General features: G+C 39.0%; 1 protein-coding gene across 5 annotated transcripts in view; it reads left to right on the forward strand.

Annotated features, from left to right (window-relative positions):
- The window catches only part of MTHFD1L (methylenetetrahydrofolate dehydrogenase (NADP+ dependent) 1 like), a 148,586-nt gene that overhangs the window by 95,339 nt on the left and 35,252 nt on the right, over nucleotides 1-17,995 (forward strand). For all 5 annotated transcript variants that reach the window (XM_064649127.1, XM_064649129.1, XM_064649128.1 and 2 more), the window contains 2 exons: nucleotides 3,416-3,523; nucleotides 5,056-5,208. In XM_064649127.1, coding sequence (XP_064505197.1) covers nucleotides 3,416-3,523; nucleotides 5,056-5,208 — 261 coding nt within the window. The remainder of the gene's footprint in view (nucleotides 1-3,415; nucleotides 3,524-5,055; nucleotides 5,209-17,995) is intronic.

Below are 17,995 nucleotides of genomic sequence, written 5' to 3' on the forward strand. Positions count from 1 at the left end.
GCAATATCTCTCTTATTTTTCAGCCCCTTTGACTTCAGTGAAACACTTTTCCACGTGAATTAGCATAGTTAGTACATGTGGTGGATGCCTTTGCCCATCAGTGAGAGTATTTTGATCATTCATCATGACTAGGCTTCGCAAACGAAGATTTGGGAAGTATTTTGATAGTGAAGTGCTGAATAATCAAGTTTCGATGAAAACCTAAAGCTAAACTTGCCTTTAAAGGCCAGATAAGAAAAAGTAAGAACTATTCCTATAAGTGTCTTGTAAATATCCAGGCTTCTGCTATGGCATATATGTAAAATGTCTCTTGAATTAGTCGAACTTCTTTTCGCATAAATACCATTATGTCACTTTCAAACCAAATGAATTTTTATTTCTCATGTAGAGCACTAGGTGTTTTTTCTTTGAAAACGCTTCTTTAAATTGAAGTTTCTCAGCAGTATTAGTTGATAACTGAAACACAGGAAACCTTTTAGCTTGAAATGCCCTGTTACACTCTGATTCTAAGTAGATACTGCCTGAAAAGTTCCACTAAATACTAGGAAACAGGTGGATCCTTAGCATGGTGTAGTGTACTCCTTTCCCTACTCCTGGAACTTCAGGAAGGAAGCATGTCTGAGAGTGTGCATGTGCATGGGCTGTGTTAATGTGTATAGTGCATCTGTGTCTCCTTACCGGTTTGTGTCTTAATTTGGCTCAGCCAAGACTCATCTTGCTTGTGTTGTGAGATTAAATGGGCTCAAACTCTCCCCTGACACCATGCACATGCCTCACCCGCTTGTATGTGCATGCCTCACAAATACATGTGACAGCCTCAGAAAACCACTTTAGTTTGCCATTCACACTCCCACAACTCCTTCCCCAGTGGTGAGTCTTCTGAGGTTACATTTGCAAAATTTGAGATGTGGGTACTGACCTGAAAAGTATTTGACATTCTGGTTTAAAAACAAAGCAAAACAGAACAAAACAAAACAAAACCCCAAACAAACAAAACCAAAACAAAACAACAAAAACAAAAAACCAAACAAACAAAAACAAAATAAAACCACAAAAAACAAAAACAAACAAAAAAAACCCACAAATGCCAATAAGCAAACCATAAATCCGTAAGGATACCATTTGACTGTCCAACTCAGACTCATACTCAGCCATGCAAGACGCTGCACACATCCCGGGAGGAACAGAATGCCACCACTGTCATTAAAGCAGTCTCTTCTGATGCTAGCCAGAGCCCTGCTGGATTTTGTTTGGAAAATACAGCTATAGTCATTGGAAGGGGGCTGAAGGCGCAGTAATTATACTGCTGTCAAAGTAGTTTGAAATATTTTGACACAAATGCAAGTTGAATCTAAATGTACATCTCCATTTCAATGAATTTACTGAGGTTTAAGCTGTTAGTTTTGATGCTGGCCTACTGACAACAGGGAATTGAATGCCTTTTGCCTTTCCATTTGCCATTGCTGTTAGTCCTTGACTGTGAGCAAACAGCACCCAAAAGGCAAATTAACAGACATGTTTTGCATTTCTCCCACTGTGTTCAAAACTGCCATGGATATGAATGTATTGAGTAATCACCCTGAGAGAAGTTTTCATCTCATGATGGCTATCCATACCACTAAGTATTTCACTGAGCTTACTGCTGCCAGGAATTACATCCAGGATATTTGCAATGCATTATCTCCAATTTTGATTAGGTTTTTTTTGTGCTGGTTGGATTCCTGTAAAAAGCCTGAAGTCAGGAATGTGACATTATTCCACCCAATTAAGGTGCAATATCACATAGTGAGCACGTTCAGAAAGCAACTTGTGGAACTTCTTTAAATCTCTCTTTGAAATTTCAAATCTGAGGAGGGATTTTATTTGACCCTTAGTAACTTTTAACTGCCTTACATTTAAGCCACTTGAAAGTCTGGTGAACTTCTTTCTTCTCTTGTGATGTCTCTGTTACTGGAGTTCTTTATTAATGTAAACTTTAATTTTTCTAAAATGCAATCATAAATACAAAAAAGATTGATCTGACACAAACCCTTCAACTGATGTGTCCTTGCAGAAAAACCATTACTTCTAGACAGGCATTGCAAAAATGTGATTAACTGTGGAACTTCCTATAAATGCAGCAGATAAAGTTCATTATTGACAAATTACTTTCTTGCCTGTGTTAGAATAAAATGAAATACTTCTATTTTGTGTTCTGGTACTTTTTATATTGCTTGAGATTACCAAGTCTTCTTCCCCAAGTGGTATCTCTTTAAATTTTGTTCAGCACTTCTTCCACGTGTTCTTAATTAAATATGCTAGACTACAAATCACTGGTGGCACATTCCCTGGAGTATTGCACACATCTCTGGCCATCTATAGTCAGCACTGAAGTAGCTGAACTGGCAGTATGATCCTTTCTCCATCATCCTGTTCCTATAGAAAGAAGTCAAAGAGGATGGCTAGTGTAAAATAGGCTATAGGGCTTACAGTTGCTGTCTCCAAAGTCACTCAAAACAGAAGGAGAGAGAAAGAGGAGAGAGTTGTTTACTCTAAATACACAAAATGATGGCATGAAAAGTAAACGCCTGATCTGACCACAAAAAACTGTTTGCTGAAAATCTGTTAAAGGATTTTTAACAGACTGAGAGTCTGCATCTGCCTTGAAAGAAAAGCCATGAGGCAGAACATATGTTCAGTTTGAGCTGAATAACATGATATGAATACTCTTGGAGACTGAGATTGAACTTAGTGACTTGAGGTTTCGAAGTGAATCCTAGAATACTTTCATATTCTTTCTTTTTTTTTCCCCTTTAAGTGTCCAAAGTGCTTTGCAATATCAAATCTACAATTCAAAATATGCATGTAAGGAAGGATAGGAGGTGAGAATAATAACAAATTTAAAAAAAAAAATCACAGTCAAAGAAGCAGTGATGAGTCAGGAATTTTCTGCTACACTTCCTCACTTCTCAGAGGAACCTCCCCTGGCTGCCTGCTACCTCACCTTGTCCACTCATTGTATAGTTTATCTTTATTCTGAAATTATTTTTTTTTTTTTGCGTAGGGATCCCTGTTAACCCAGTAGAGCTTACTTCCTCGTATCTGCAGTGAGGGTTAGCTCTTGATTCTTAAAACTGCATGGCAGTAATTTTCTTCTCCCATTGTAGGCAGGGGTATAAGCTCATGTTGTCAACTCTGTAATGCACAAATTGTGCAGCTTCTAAATGATGTAATAGCTGAAATGGTGGTTGTAATTCACATACATGTCACTGAATATCATATCCGTCACCAGTGCCCTTTACTTTGTTTCATGCTTTAGCAAGCCTGTTTAACAAGGATGAATCTAAATGAGAGATTCAGATATCTCACACAGCAAACAAGATCCTAGTTTCTCTTGGCTAATGTTCATCCTTACGTTGTTTCCTTGTCTCTGCAGCTTCCCATTGTTGAAAAAATAAGGATCATTGCTCAGAAGGTGTACGGAGCTCAGGATATAGAGCTGTCTCCTCTTGCGCAGTCACAAGTTGATCGTTACACCCGGCAGGTAAGAACACCAGTGAATTATGCTGCCAGGTATCTGCTGGATGAGAGTCTTAGGAAACCTCAGAGTGTAAAGTGTTCTCAGATTGGAGTGTTAAGTCAAGCTTTGCTAAAAGGCATGATACCCATGATACTAAACTGTGGACGTCAGTATGTATTGGTTTAGATTAGATAGAACAGAATGGTTTTAGCCTTGAAAGCTATCTCCAGTGATAGATGAACAGTGTTCAGAATATTTCTGAGATTGCTCATGTAACCATACTTTCTATGCGTGTGATAATTCCGGGTTACCGTCTTAAATGTGACAACTACACATTTGCAGAATTGGCAGCTAGCATATGAGTGTTAATTTGTATGTGCAAAAAAGAGTTTGCAAACACAGAAAGACCTGTGAACAGCTATGCACATTAGTCACAAAGCTCCCAATACTTGTAAAATCTTTCGGTTTTCTTTCTCTTCATATTATTTTCAAGGAGTTATGAATACTAGAATGTGAAATACATCTCTGATCCTAAAGCATGTGGGAGTGGGCTTCGTATCAGTTTGAAAAGTTCAGAAACCATGCGGAGAGGTGAATGCATTTTCTGTAGTGGAATGACTTCTGGACATAAACTTGGCTGGAGCCTTTCTGTCAGAAAGTAGGAACTATGAATAATGTGTCATGGAAAAATACCTGAGTGTGCTTCAGCAGCTTGATCAAACAGGCAGAAGTGTAGCCATCTTCCCTATAATACAAACTTCCTGAGAATTAATTTGATTTTTCTAGATCAAAAAGAAGATGAATTAGTGTACTTAAAGCAAAATAATCCATGCCTTCATGTTTTCCTGCTGTGATTCTCTAATGCGTATTTTAGTCTAAATGTTAGTAGTATTAGGAAATATTTTCACAATGTCATTAAGAGATTGTCAGCACTGAGCTGCAGAGTCAACTCCCTACAGTGCCTCCTCTCCTCCTGGCTTTGTGAACTGGCCCTGTTTGTCAAGGAATTGAACAGATGAGTGGAAGGTGCCTGACTCAAGATTAATCGATGAGGGGAGCTGCTGAGGGCATTTCCCTGATTTTCTCCAACATTTTCGGTAACTACTTCAGACTGAATCCTGGACTCTGGTCTCAAGTAGGTGTCTAAGTAGGTCATTAGAGGCCAGAGAGAACTGCTATTAAGTTCTATTAAGTTCTATTAAGTTGGTGTAGGCTTCCTGTTCAGTGTGGTACCTGTTGTGAACACTTTCTGAAAACAGCACACTTTAACTGGTGCATGGGCAACTTTTGCACCTAACTCTAGACTGAGAACCCACTCCAGAAGCTGGGTATCCCTACAGCCAAGTCTCTGGAGATAGACACCTGAGCTGAGAGAGAATAGTGTATGAAATACAGTATTCAGTCCATTTCTGAAATATTATCTGTTGTGAAACTGAGGTTAACTGTTGCTATGTGGATTTTAGGGTTTCAAGAAGATATTGATAACAAAACAAAAACATAATGTGTCTTTACTGTAATTTTTAAAATGTTTTTATTTTCTATCCCTCTTTGGTTAGGGATTTGGAAATCTTCCCATTTGTATGGCAAAAACTCATCTATCCCTCTCCCATCAGCCTGAGAGGAAGGGTGTTCCCACCGGTTTCATTTTGCCGATTAGCGATGTACGAGCCAGTGTTGGAGCTGGATTCATCTACCCTTTGGTAGGAACGGTGAGTGCAAAGTGTTCAGCTTGATCCCTCCCCTTTGACCCAGTTTGACAGGGAAGTGCGTTTCCTGTTTGCCACTAAAAATAACACGTAGAATCAGGTGAGTTCTTGTTTTTGTATAATAATCTTATCCTCAAACTTATTTTAGCTCTAGGTTGATAGCAAAAGAGAATTAGGAAAATGTAATATCATATAAGAGCTTCAACTATAGGGTCTGAGAGAATGGTTCTTGCTGTTGTTTCTGTTTCTGTTGTTTTTCCATTAGTCTGGTATACTTATGCACACTAATGCTGCATAAAAAGGAATTTACATGTCCTTTGCCTTTTCTTATTCAAATTACAGCCCATAAATAACTAGTTTAATGATTTTATTCTAAATGTTAAATCATTTCATTCTTCATTACAAACCATTGTAATATATTTAGATGAAAGGAATTGTGTTGGGGAAGAGTGTACGATTAAAATGATTGCTTTTCAGCTAATGAGCCTGATCTGTTTGCAGTCCTTGTGAATATCACTACTGGTTCTGTAAAACTAAGTTATGGTGGGAAGGGGTAGCTTTGTAAATGCAGAAGTAGTAGCACACTCTTTTCCTTTTTTAGAAATTTAAACGATGAGGGGCTTGATGGTAACAGGCTAAAAGGAGACAGTTGTCATCCTTTCTACCTACATGTCCTTAAAAGTACAGACTCAGATTAGGAAGCTCCTGATACTTTTTTCCCTAACAGGGCTTGTCGAAATAGCTGAGAAGTTAGTTAGCTCATGCCTTTTGCCAATCAGCACATCTTAATCCAAACAGCAGTTGAACTACATCTGACGTCTCATAGCTAGAGTTATTACTAATATGTAGCTGATTCATGGGATGGTGTTAGAGGAGGGATGCAAAAGCCATTGCATTTCCGGAAAGAGTACTCTCCCAATGTTATCTCATCTTCCCAGAGCATGGCCTGATTTCCTTCTGTAGCAGTACGCTTAGGAAAGGTTGAAAGTTTCTAATCTATTGTTCTGAATTCCCTCTGAAACAATCAAGTGTTTGAAACAAGGAAGGAAGTACTTTCTGACCAGGAGGGTTCCTGGAGTTCAGGAAACTGTGTCACTTTAACTCACTGGACTTGGGGATATGCTTTCCTTCTGCATGACCACATTATGCGCATCTACCAGAAGCAAAGTGCAGCTGTGTATTTGAATTGTGTAAAACTAAATTCCAATTACTGGTGACAGGATAAAATTTGTCAGAACTTCTAGTATATCCTTCATGTCCTGGATTCAAGTTTGCACTGTAAGTTGTGTGTCATGAAGTTGTGAGAAGGAGTGCATGTGAAAAATGGGCAGCAACTAATTCAAAATCATGAAGGAGCTATTCTGTAGGATGTCAGAGTGAAATGTTCTTGGGTGAGCTTTCTGAATGAGTCACACTCTGCATGCTTCACTGTGAACTAGCTGCAGTTCAGTGTCATAAATTCATAGAAACTGTCTGTAGGAGCACTATACACCAAACAAGTTCAAGGATTACCTCTCATTTTCTGTTTCCTTCTAGAACCAAAAAATAGGGTTCTTATGAAGGACTTTTTATATATGGGATTTCTTACTGGAGGAGATTGTAAAACATATATCCAAGTTAGTTAGCCTAACTTGGGCAAGAGGCAATATTAGCCATGGAACTTCTGCCATATACTGCACTGGGTAGGCAGTGTACTCTCTGTTAAGTGTTTCAAGAGAGTTTGTAGGGAGGGGTACTGTATGAACATAAGATCCCCAAGAGCTAAAAATGTGAATAGATAGACATTGATCATTGGCTGTTTGGAAAATATTGCTAATGCTCAGGAATGTAGGACAGAACACTTCTTGGAACTACCACACTTGCTACAAATCAGTATGAATGAATGAATGAATATGAATGTGTTCCTAACATCCTTACCATTCAATTTCTTCTTTAGAATTAAATTTATGGCAAGAGGTCCAACCTGCTAACTTTCAGAATTGAGAGTTGTGATCATCATGAAACAAACTCTGGTAATATAATTGTACCACTACTTTTGAGATCACTTTTCTAATTTGCCACCTTCAGATCTTTGTGTGCATTGTTGTCAGCAACTGAGTCTTAGGGTTAGTGTTGCTTTTTAAGTCATGCAAGAAGGAATATTTTTGATGTCAGATTTCAAAACTGAGAGCCTTCCTTTGACAATTCTCTTACTAATAAAGCTATCTGAAAATGTCTGCAAGAACAAAGCAAATAGAAAAGGGCATGTCCTGAAGGCTTAAAGTGGCTCTAAGTCAGATGCTATGAGTAGAGGGATTACAGATATCCTGGTGACAGCATATGGTGAAAGCATCCAGTCATGACGGTGGATTAGATTTCTTTGTATAGGAAAAAAAGGAGAGCATACATTTTTTTTTCCTTTGATTACTTGCTAGCTAATTGTATTAATGGAAGCGGTCCTTAATTACCTAAGCTGCTTAGAACCTTCTTACTGCTAAGACCTTTCTGATGGCAGAAAAAATGCTGTTTTTCATTAAAGTTGTAGTGATAATTCTGATGCTAATTAAATGTCAAACTCCATTCTCGAAGCATAATTGTACTGGATGAGCTTCTCACACTCTAACCTAGCGGAATTTATCAGTAAAGCAGGTTGTTAGAATTCTGCTCCTATTTATTTGGGAAGAGCATTACAAATGCGAGAGATAAGTAGTGCTGAAAGATAATAAGCTATCTACAGTAACTAGCATTTGTAGTTTAACCTTGTCACTAGCACATGTAGAGTAATGAGATTTGTATTTACCCCAGCACTCATAGGCAGTGATTTTATTTTTTCAAAACTAGATATTTAACATGTTGTCTTCATATTCTCTAAGCAATATTTGGTTTGTGTTATGGTTGGCTCTGGTTCTCTTACAGCGTGGAAGTCTTTCCAGGAAAAATGAGCTGAGCCTTATCGGAGGAAATCAGCAGTGAAACAAGAGGTGTATTTAATTAACACTGGCACAGCTTTTATCCAAGTTCTCTGCGGCCATGACCCAGAGGGCTACATCACTCTCACAGGTGGACTGTTGATATCATTGCTTGGCTTAACAGAGTGATGGCAGGAAAGCTGCTTGAGTATATGTAGGAAACCAGTGAGGTCATTCACTAGCAATGCTTGGGTGGAGAAATATTGGATTTTTGTAATATGTGTGTTTCTCTCCACCCCCACCCAAAAAGCCATAGCAATTTGGTGCTTTCTCACATTCAGCCATGTTTCTATTGTTCTCTTTCATGTGAGTTGCAAGAATGCAGGAAGGTCATGGAAGTAAAACCTGTTGTCTTTTGCCTATGTGAAGTGATGCTACAAAATCACTTGTGCACGTAATGAATCTGTGTTTAAGTCACAGAGAGATTTTTACATATGTACTACACTTTTCCAGCTGTGCACTTTCAGTTTAATAGGTTAAAATTACAGACCACGTCTCTTTGAAAATATGTGGAGCTTTTCGGATCTTCCAGATTCTCACAATGAACTGACATCCTTCAGATATCAACATATCTGAAGGTCAGTCTATTTACAGAAGTACTTTTCTCTCCATACAGAAAGAAGTTCAAGTCTCTGGAACTAGCACTGGAACTAGTGCTAGAACTATATCCTCTGGGAAGGAACTCTTGGGGTGACCCAGTGTAGTTTGAAATCAGTGTATGGGAGCAATAAAGCCCTGATTCACTTGTGGCTGAGAGCGAGGAGTGTCCTGCCAAAATATTACCTGAATATTGTAAGAGGGAAAAGACCTTGAATATAAATATTTTTATGAATACTTTCAGAAGGAAAATGGTGTTGCCTGTTGGATGAATTTCTTCTTTCTTGGTTTTTAAGAGCTTAAAAAGTTTTGAGAGTTTCTATTGAACATAAGATAGAGTCCAGGCCACCTGAAGTGAAATTGCAATTTTCCAGTGCTGCATGAGGCCCAGGTTGTCTCCAAACTGTCATTTTGCCACTTCTCTCAGGTGCTTTTATGGGACAGATGAATAGTTATTGGTGGATTGTCCAAATCATCCTAATGATCTTTGTAACACAGGGTGATGTTTCAAAAACAAAAATGATGTTGAGATTTATATTTGTCTTGTAAAGCATTTAGCTTACAATTCAATTTTATATTGTTTACAAAGGGGTAATGCTCTGCTAGGTATTCTGATCTCTCTCAGTCCAAAAAATGTCCCTGGTGATGTGGCATTTGGCACCTGCCTTTGGTATTGTACAGTTGCTGTGTTGTAGCAGGGCTCAGAACAGCTAATTATAAAAACTAGGTGTTCACAGTCTCTGCAGGCTGGTTTTGAGATAATTGCAATAAGTGTATAAACAGTAAGAAAAAAAGGAAAGCCATGAAGTTAAACTCACATAGGAAAGTAGTTAAAATTGTTTAGTTCGAAATTGAAAAATGGTAACAGGAAAAGAAAAACCCACTCCATCATCCTCTGTTAGATGATGTGCCTTCGTATTTCACAGAATCAACCAGGTTGGAAAAGACCTCTGAGATCATCAAGTCCAACCTGTGACCTAACACCACCATGTCAGCTAGACCATGGCACTAAGTGCCACGTCTAGTCTTTCCTTAAACACCTCCAGGGACTGTGACTCCACCACCTCCCTGGGCAGCCCATTACAATGTCCAATTCTTTCTGTGAAGAACTTCTTCCTAATGTCCAACTTGAACCTCCGCTGGCGCAGCTTAAGATTGTGTCCTCTTGTCCTATTGCTAGGGGAGGAGAAGAGGCAAACCCCCACCTGACTACAACCTCCTTTCAGGTAGTTTATTAAATTTTTTATTACAGTAGGTGTAATCCTTCTTGGGAAGGAAGAAGAGAGGTTTTCTGAAGTACACAGGGTGCATCGTTCCTGTACAATGACTGGGTATGCACATGTGGAAATGATGAATGATGTTACACTTGGTGGAAGGCTGATAAATTATTCAGGGTAGGGTTGATGGGCCTGTGGTGACCTCAGCACATCAATGGCTGGAAGTGAACATGAGGACAGTCAACTTCAGTTTGTTGTGTTTAAAAGCTAAAGGCTGAGAGGTGATTAGTGTAATAACAGGATATCCACTTGTGATCCTTTGTGGATTGCATGATGTGGTTGCGATGGTATTTGATTGGCCAGAGAGGGTCTCTCTAGATGAGGCAAAAATAGCTCTAAGTGAATGATTTAGCTGAAGAGATGAGGATAAAGTTGTAGATTATAATGGAAAGTGGTATGTGGCAGCCTTTGAAAATGTCCCAGGTGTGTGCACTATGAGGCAGTTAAGGATGGCCTGCTGAGAAGATGGGAACAGAAGACTGAGGGAAGGATTGGAAAGATGGGATTGGCTAGAAAGGAAAAGAAGTTAAACTGAAAGTTATACCAATGGGAGGAGATACCTGTGAAATTATTTGAAGACACATCCAAAATGTACATGGAGAACTGGAAGAGGGCACTGAAGTAAAAGCCATGAAGGTAAAAGAGATCTGAAGAGGTTCCAAAAGCGTTAGTTAAAACAATGACCTAAAATCTGGCCAGGAAGAAGTCGTGGGTGTAATGGATGTAGTTACACAAGAGCAGAACATGCTTTGCTGATGACTAAGGATTTTTTAAAATTGAAGAGAAAAAGAGTAGAGTTCAGCTGGCTTGAAAATATTATTATCTTTTAACTTTTGAAAGTGCATAGAAAAGAATGTATTTAAACCATAGTCAGAAATTTCCATGTGGTCTGTGCATTTGCTGTTTACTTTATGTATTTTAAACTGATGTGGATAAGCCAGTGCTTGTTGGAAATACAGAGTAAATATACTTTGCTTCAGATCACTGTACCTCCCATAGCTGTGATGAGGACATATGGTAAAATGCCCTCTTACAACCTGAAACAACACCCAGAAAAAAAAAGAAAAAAAAAAAAAAAACAAACCAAAAAGCAGCCTCTCTTCTTCCTCTGACGTTTAGAAATATCTTGGCAGATAATGGAGGCAAGGCACTTACTTAGAGTCTGTATAGTTCATGCTATCTCTCCTGGCTGCTGTTTGCTGGTAAACATTATTTAACCAACATCATAATAATGTACCTTTTCTGAATGAAAGACCAGGTCCCATTGCTGGCCGTGTCAGCAAAATTAATTTGCAGCTTATTACTGCTTTCTTCAACCTAACCTTACATTCCTTTAAGGGCCAGCACTTGTAGTTAAAGAGCTGAATTAATGGCTTTGCTTTCTTCTCTATTGAGAAGAAAAAAGAAGTTTTAGAGTTGTGCGTGTTATTTCAGCAAACTGAATAGTTGAAGGAAAAGTTGTTTTGGGACAGGATGAAATCATTAGACTACATATCACAGAAGAAAATAGACCCTGTGGTTTGGTAAGCTATTTAATGTTTAGATTAGATGAGATTTTTTCTTAGTACCACCTCCATTATAAGCAATTTCAGTATGACTCTTGTAGAATTATTCCTTTGTATCCAGGGTGTCCATGTTATTTTCCCCTCTTACCATATTTTAAGCCTTGTCAGAGAAGACTTTTTTTTCTACGCAAATGTTTAAACTTGGCTCTAAATAAAATTAACTTTTTAGTGACAAAAGTGTACCTAGTGTATCAGTCAGGTTTCCTGGGTATAAAAAAATATTTATTTTAAAGACATCTATAGAAATGTAACATTATGTTCAAGCTTTCAGATGTGTCACTGTTAACTTAAAATAGTTTATCTAAATAGATCCCTTGAAACAAATGCTTGTTTACAAGTACAAAAAGTGACTTTCGAGTTTCACTTTAGTCAGGAGAAGTATCAGGCTGATACCCTAAAAACACATTTTTACAGCCTCTCACCCCTTGTGGGAATTTTCCCTACCCTCCTTTGCTTTGCATGTAAAAGGGCAGAGGACATGGTTAACCATGCTTCCTCCATGGAAGGTATGGTGGGTTAGAGCTGCTGCAAAGGAATTTCTGAGACTGGTATGCCTAGATCACAAGTGCTTGAGCACATGTTTTCAGTTAAGATTAGCTGACTTGACACATCAACTCAGGCAGTATGGATTCATTGATCAAGGGTAGTGCCTGGCTAGTGCGGACAAGTTTAAGCGATGCTGGAACAAAGATAACTCATTATGCTCTGAAACAGTTTCCTCCAGTGTAGTTGTTAATGTCTTGCCCTCATCAGACCTGAGAAGTTGTATGTAATGAACTCAGTGCAGCTGTCTTAGGCTTGCAGATGCTGTTAGTTGTAGGGAAATAAAATGAGAATCACCTGTAGCGTGCGTGTAGCCAAAGGGGGCACCTCTGTGAAAGCATCCTGTGCTCAAGGCTCTAGAGAGTCTGGGAGTCATTAAGATCCTTGCTGTCTGCTCCAGTGAGACCTAACTGTGATCATAACTGGCTTGTGTATGTCTGTTTCATTCCCTTGCCTCTGATTTACAGTCCATGATCCCAGATGAGAACAGATATGGCTGCATCAGTTAAGAAAGGAAAAACTCAAGAGTCTGATATTCCATATGAAGAACAGGGCTCTTTGAATGATGTACATTAGCCTATTTGCATGGGGCTTGCTATTAACAAAGACATATCAGTTAAAAGTGGGAAGTGCAATTTGGATAGAAGCCAGCATCAGTTTTGAACAACTGCCCTTAGATTTTAGGCATGATTTTAGACAAGAAATAAGGACATTACGGTGGAAATGTAGGCTTGTGCAAGTCTGAGCAGTTAGTGAATGCCTTGCTGGCTGTTCTCCAGGGCACAGAGGGAAGCGGGTGGGTGAATTATGCACTTTATGGTGCAGCAATGCTGCCTGCCCACTGTGCTGGTTAGCACCCCTGTTGTGTGTCCAGAGCAAATAAATGGGTTTGGTTAAGAGCTCATTCAGCTCATTCGGCCTGTGTGGACTTTCATCAAATGCAAAGAGCTCCAAAATCAGTTTACGGATTGTCTTGAAACAGTTTTAATAGTTCGTGTTTTGATTATGCTATCTGTACAGAAGATGTGCAGATTTGAGCACTAGAGAGGGCAGCTAGGTATTTACTTCCCCCATTCATGGTATTTTGGATGATTTGCTGTATGAAGAGGCTAATGCTGACAGACACAGGGGTCAGTGAATCGGATGGCTTTGTGGCTGGATTGGTATCACTGCTGCCTGTCATGGTTCAGCTTGGTAGCAGCAGCCATTCTCTGTCACTTCCAGTTTTCTGCCGTTCCTGTATATAGTGATGAAATGAAATTATGTTTCGTGCTCCCTATTTTTGTTTGTTCAGCCTGATAACCTTCTTCAGTTGAAGAAATTGCAGTTTCTGCGAAGGTTCCATGTGGTTCAAATGCAAAATTTAGAGATTCAGCCATTCACTAAGGAAGCAATAGTTACGTTTTTAAAACTCTTGTCTATATGCAATTTTTTGACAGGTTATCTAATGCTCACTTAATGAAAAAAACATTGTCCCTTCAACAATCTTACAGATGCATTTTTCAAATGCTGATTTGCAGATTTTAAAAATATTGATTCCTTCGTAAGCAGCAAAATAACTTTACAGTTTGGATCAAATAACTGAAATTTTCCAGACTGTCCAGTAAGACAAACTATCTAGCAGATGTAGATAACTGTGTATTTTGAGTTTGGCAACTTACTGTTATTGCAACTCTAAAAATGATTTAAAACTAATAGCAGAAACCTAACTGGAGGCTGTAAGTCTGTGACTAAACAGTTTTATTGAGTTCTGGATAAATAAGGTGAACTTGCTTTCTTTCATTAAATTGGGAAATATAGAATGAATAGTGTGCTAATTAACATTAAAGAGGAACAAATATTTGTGCCTTCCGGTCAAAGGATTATCCTTGTTAAAACAGGAAATGGACTTTGATTTCCTTTTTTTAAGTATTTTCTTCATAAACTTCACATGAAAATGTGAGGTTAGAAATAGGTTATATTTTACATAGTAAAATATGTCTTAGTTAACAAACAGCTTTTATAAGGAAGGAAGGGCATTTTCCAAATTGTTTTATATCGAAATAAATGCATCCTGCTTTTATTATGCAGAAAATAGCATTTGTTGAGAAATTTGAAACGGGGCTTCTCTAATTTATTACATTGTGGCATGGACTTTATAGAAGCTATAATACTTTTAAGTGCTATCACTTTGTATTAGTAATTTGTTAGATAAAAAAAGTTTTGACTTTTTTTTTTTTAAATAAGGAGTCCAGAGATACAAACAGTAAGGTCCCCCTGAAAAATCTGGGACAGGACCACAAATAAATTCATGTTTTGCTGGCCTGCAAAATCATGAGATGTTTATGTCTAAGAATGTGAAGAATCAGCATGGGGTATTTCAATTGTAGTAGGATGACCTACATTCTGTGGACAATACTAAAAGATAAAGTTATACTGCTACTCCTTCTCTACTCCACCCACCAAAAATCTGAAAGTATTTTCTGAGATACTCCTTTTGTCTTTATTTAAAAAAAAAAAAAGATACAGTGTCTCAGTTTGAAGAGACTGGAATGTTTGCTAAAGAGGATGAGTTATGAGACAGACCATATGAGTAGTTGCTGAGGTCACACAAATTTGTTCAGCGTGGAGAAGCGGAAACTGAGGGAAGACCTCATCACAGTCTACAACTTCTTCACAAATTGAAGCAGAACGGCAGGCACCGATCTCTGTGGTGACCAGTGACAGGACCTGAGGGAATGGCCTGAAGCTGTCAGGATAGTATTCCCAATGAAGCACACTGGATAGTGGTGCAACCTGGAACAACTGCAAAAGATCTGAGATGTGGCATGAGATAGGTGCAAACTCTTAGAGCAAAGTTTGGCTTCTTTGAAACATTTTAAACTCTTTATCTCTGTAACTATCCAGGGGGTAGTAATCCCATGCCTGCTATACCAGTGCTTGATGCCTGGCAGCTGGACATTCAGCTTTTTCTTGAAGTGATATAAAAATGCCTGATATAAATGGAACATTCTCTTTAACTGGTTTCACATTTTTAATAATCTTTTTTTAATACCATGTCAAAGTTTGGAGCTAGTTGTAGGCTAAGCAGTTTCTCTCTAGGGACTCCAGATTTTCTGAAGATAAAATTCCATAATTGCATGATATTTTAGACTGGAGTGCCTGACCACAGCATCTTTCTTTAATAACCATGTTTCTTTAGACAACTTAAGGAACTGGGCTTTGCGTTTAATAAGAAAATGTAGTGACGTGAAGAACTTCAGAATGAGCTATTCAGTCATATACGAATGTTGCAATTGGAAAAAATAAACTTTAGAAATGTTAAACTTCTACATAAGCTGTCCTACTTAAAGCTTAGCAATGCTCTGAAGACTTTGAGTCTAAACTTAACTTCAGAGTACATGCTTTCAGGAAAAGTAGTGAGAATTGGGTAATCAGGTCATGGTTTCCTTTTCTGCACAGCCACTTGGGCTATTTTTCAATGTCACTTTTAAGGCTTTTACTTCACTTTTTTTTAATTGGGCACTACGTATCTCTATCTCTGGTTTTATAATCAAAAGCATTCTATGAAGAAACATTGAGTATGTGTCAATGAGAAACCAGAACTGTTGCAGATGAAGGGATTGTATCTAGCAATACCTGTTACTGAGGTGGCAAACCTTTTTTTATGTAGTCAGGCACCTAGGAGGCTGACACCCTGCAATAGTGAATATTGGATGGATCTTGAGGTAGCCTTCTGGTTTCAGTGTTGCAATCAAATAAGCATAGCATGAATGAAAGTAGGAGAGGAATGTGGATAATGTGTTTGCCTTTTAGTACATCATGGTAAACTCTTGTGCTGAGACAATCTGTTTTTGTTACTTGCTCACTCAATAGAACCAACTAGTAGACTGAGGCCAGAAAGACTATGACAATTTGTAACCTCTAGAAACCTGTTGTACTCTTTCTAGTAATTTTTAAGATTCATTTAGGTAAATGAAAATAAATCTCCTGACTTCATTTTACTCTTCATTTATCTTTTTCACAAAACAGCATGAAATTCAACACCACTTAGAGTTCATGCTTGGCTCCTTGATCCTTATTTTCAGTCTGCTGTGAGGAGCAAGAGTGCTGCTGGAGAGGTGTCCTCGGGGACAACTGAGGCTGTTGTACTCAAACTGTAACTTAAAAGTTGTTTCACAGAAGGACAATGTTGAATCTCAGTGGTGTTCATTTGTATTATGTTTTTTTTCTTTTAGGCACATCACAGTCTGGCAAATGCACCCCCAAAAGGGGCAAAAAAGAACTAGTAAACATCATATAGATGGTATCACCAAGTTGTTGTCCCCAATTCCATTTGCAACACTTGCCCCTTGCTGCTCAGAAGGTACTACATTTGCACAGCTCTCGAAAACTGCCAGTGCTCAGAAATGAAATGCTAATCTGGGAGTTTGTCGGAAAAGCTGTACAACAAAAGCTGTGACTTTTACCTTTCTTTGATCCATGAAATAACCCAAAATACAGGGGTCTATGGTATTTTGCTGGGGGGAAAAAAAAAAGAAAGCTGGTGGAGTTGCGTAGTAGTACTGTTCATATTATAAGATTATAAATGCCTGGTTTCCCTGCTCACAGAGGAGTTCCCTTGTGAGCATCTCCAGGCTTCATTCAGCCAGTGGTTGTCAAGAAGGCTGTTCCACAGATTTTTCTCACCGTCTGACTTATGGGTTTGGCCCAGATTCAGTTTCAGGTTTCTGACAGTGTTAACTATTATACAGAATATGTGCCTGTTTGAAAGGATTTTCGTAGTTCTCCTGCTCTTCTATCTTTTTACTCTTTTCACAGAATCAGTTAGGTTGGAAAATACCTCTGAGAGTCCAACCTGTGACCAAACACCACCTTGTCAACCAGACCATGGCACTCAGTGCCACATCCAGTCTTTCCTTAAACACCTCCAGGGACGGTGACTCTCTCCTTGGGCAGTCCATTCCAATGTCTAATCACCCTTTCTGTGAAGAAATTCTTCCTAATGTGTAAGCTAAACCTCCCCTGGAACAGCTAAAGACTGTGTCCTCTCATCCTGTCACTGGTTACCTGGGAGAAGAGGCTGACACCCACCCAGCTACAACCTCCTTTCAGGTAGTTGAAGAGAGTGATGAGGTCTCCCCTGAGCCTCCTCTTCTCCAGACTAAACAACCCCAACTCCCTCAGCCATCTTAGGACTTGTGCTCCAGACCCTTCACCAGCTTTGTTGCCCTTCTCTGGACCTGCTCCAGCATCTCAATATCCTTTCTGAATTGAGGAGCCTGGAACTGGACACAGTACTTGAGGTGTGGCCTCACCAGCACTGAGTACAAGGGGAGAGTCACTTCTATAGTCCTGCTGGCCACACTATTTCTGATACAAGCCAGGATGCCATTGGCCTTCTTGGCCAGCTGGGCATACTGCTGGCTCACGTTCAACCACAGTTGACCAGCACCCACAGATCCTTTTCCACTGGACCACTTTCCAGTCACTCTGTCCCCAGCCTGTAGCACTGCATGAGGTTGTTGTGGCCAAAGTGTAGGACCTGGGACTTGGTCTTGTTGAGCCTTTTGTAACTGCCCATGCAAATCAGCCTTAGCAGGGAGTATTCCTACTCTTGTATGCACTGCATCAGTATCCAGAGGAAATGTATGTGCTATCCAGTTCAGTTCCTATTCAGCTTTGACATTGACCAGCATTTTGAGTAGTATTTTTCTCTTGAAAGTGTTGAAAGTGTTTTAAGGATTTCTGTGTATTTATGTTGAAAAGGCAGTTGGTGGAACCCATCAGTTTATTCGTTTGACTTAATTCATAGTGTTATTAGTGGAGGTAGAGCGTAATAAATGGAGCATAATTATATGAGGTAAGAAGAATTTCCTTG

The sequence above is a fragment of the Pseudopipra pipra genome, chromosome 3 (genome assembly GCF_036250125.1).
Source record: "Pseudopipra pipra isolate bDixPip1 chromosome 3, bDixPip1.hap1, whole genome shotgun sequence".
Taxonomy (NCBI): Eukaryota; Metazoa; Chordata; class Aves; order Passeriformes; family Pipridae; genus Pseudopipra; species Pseudopipra pipra.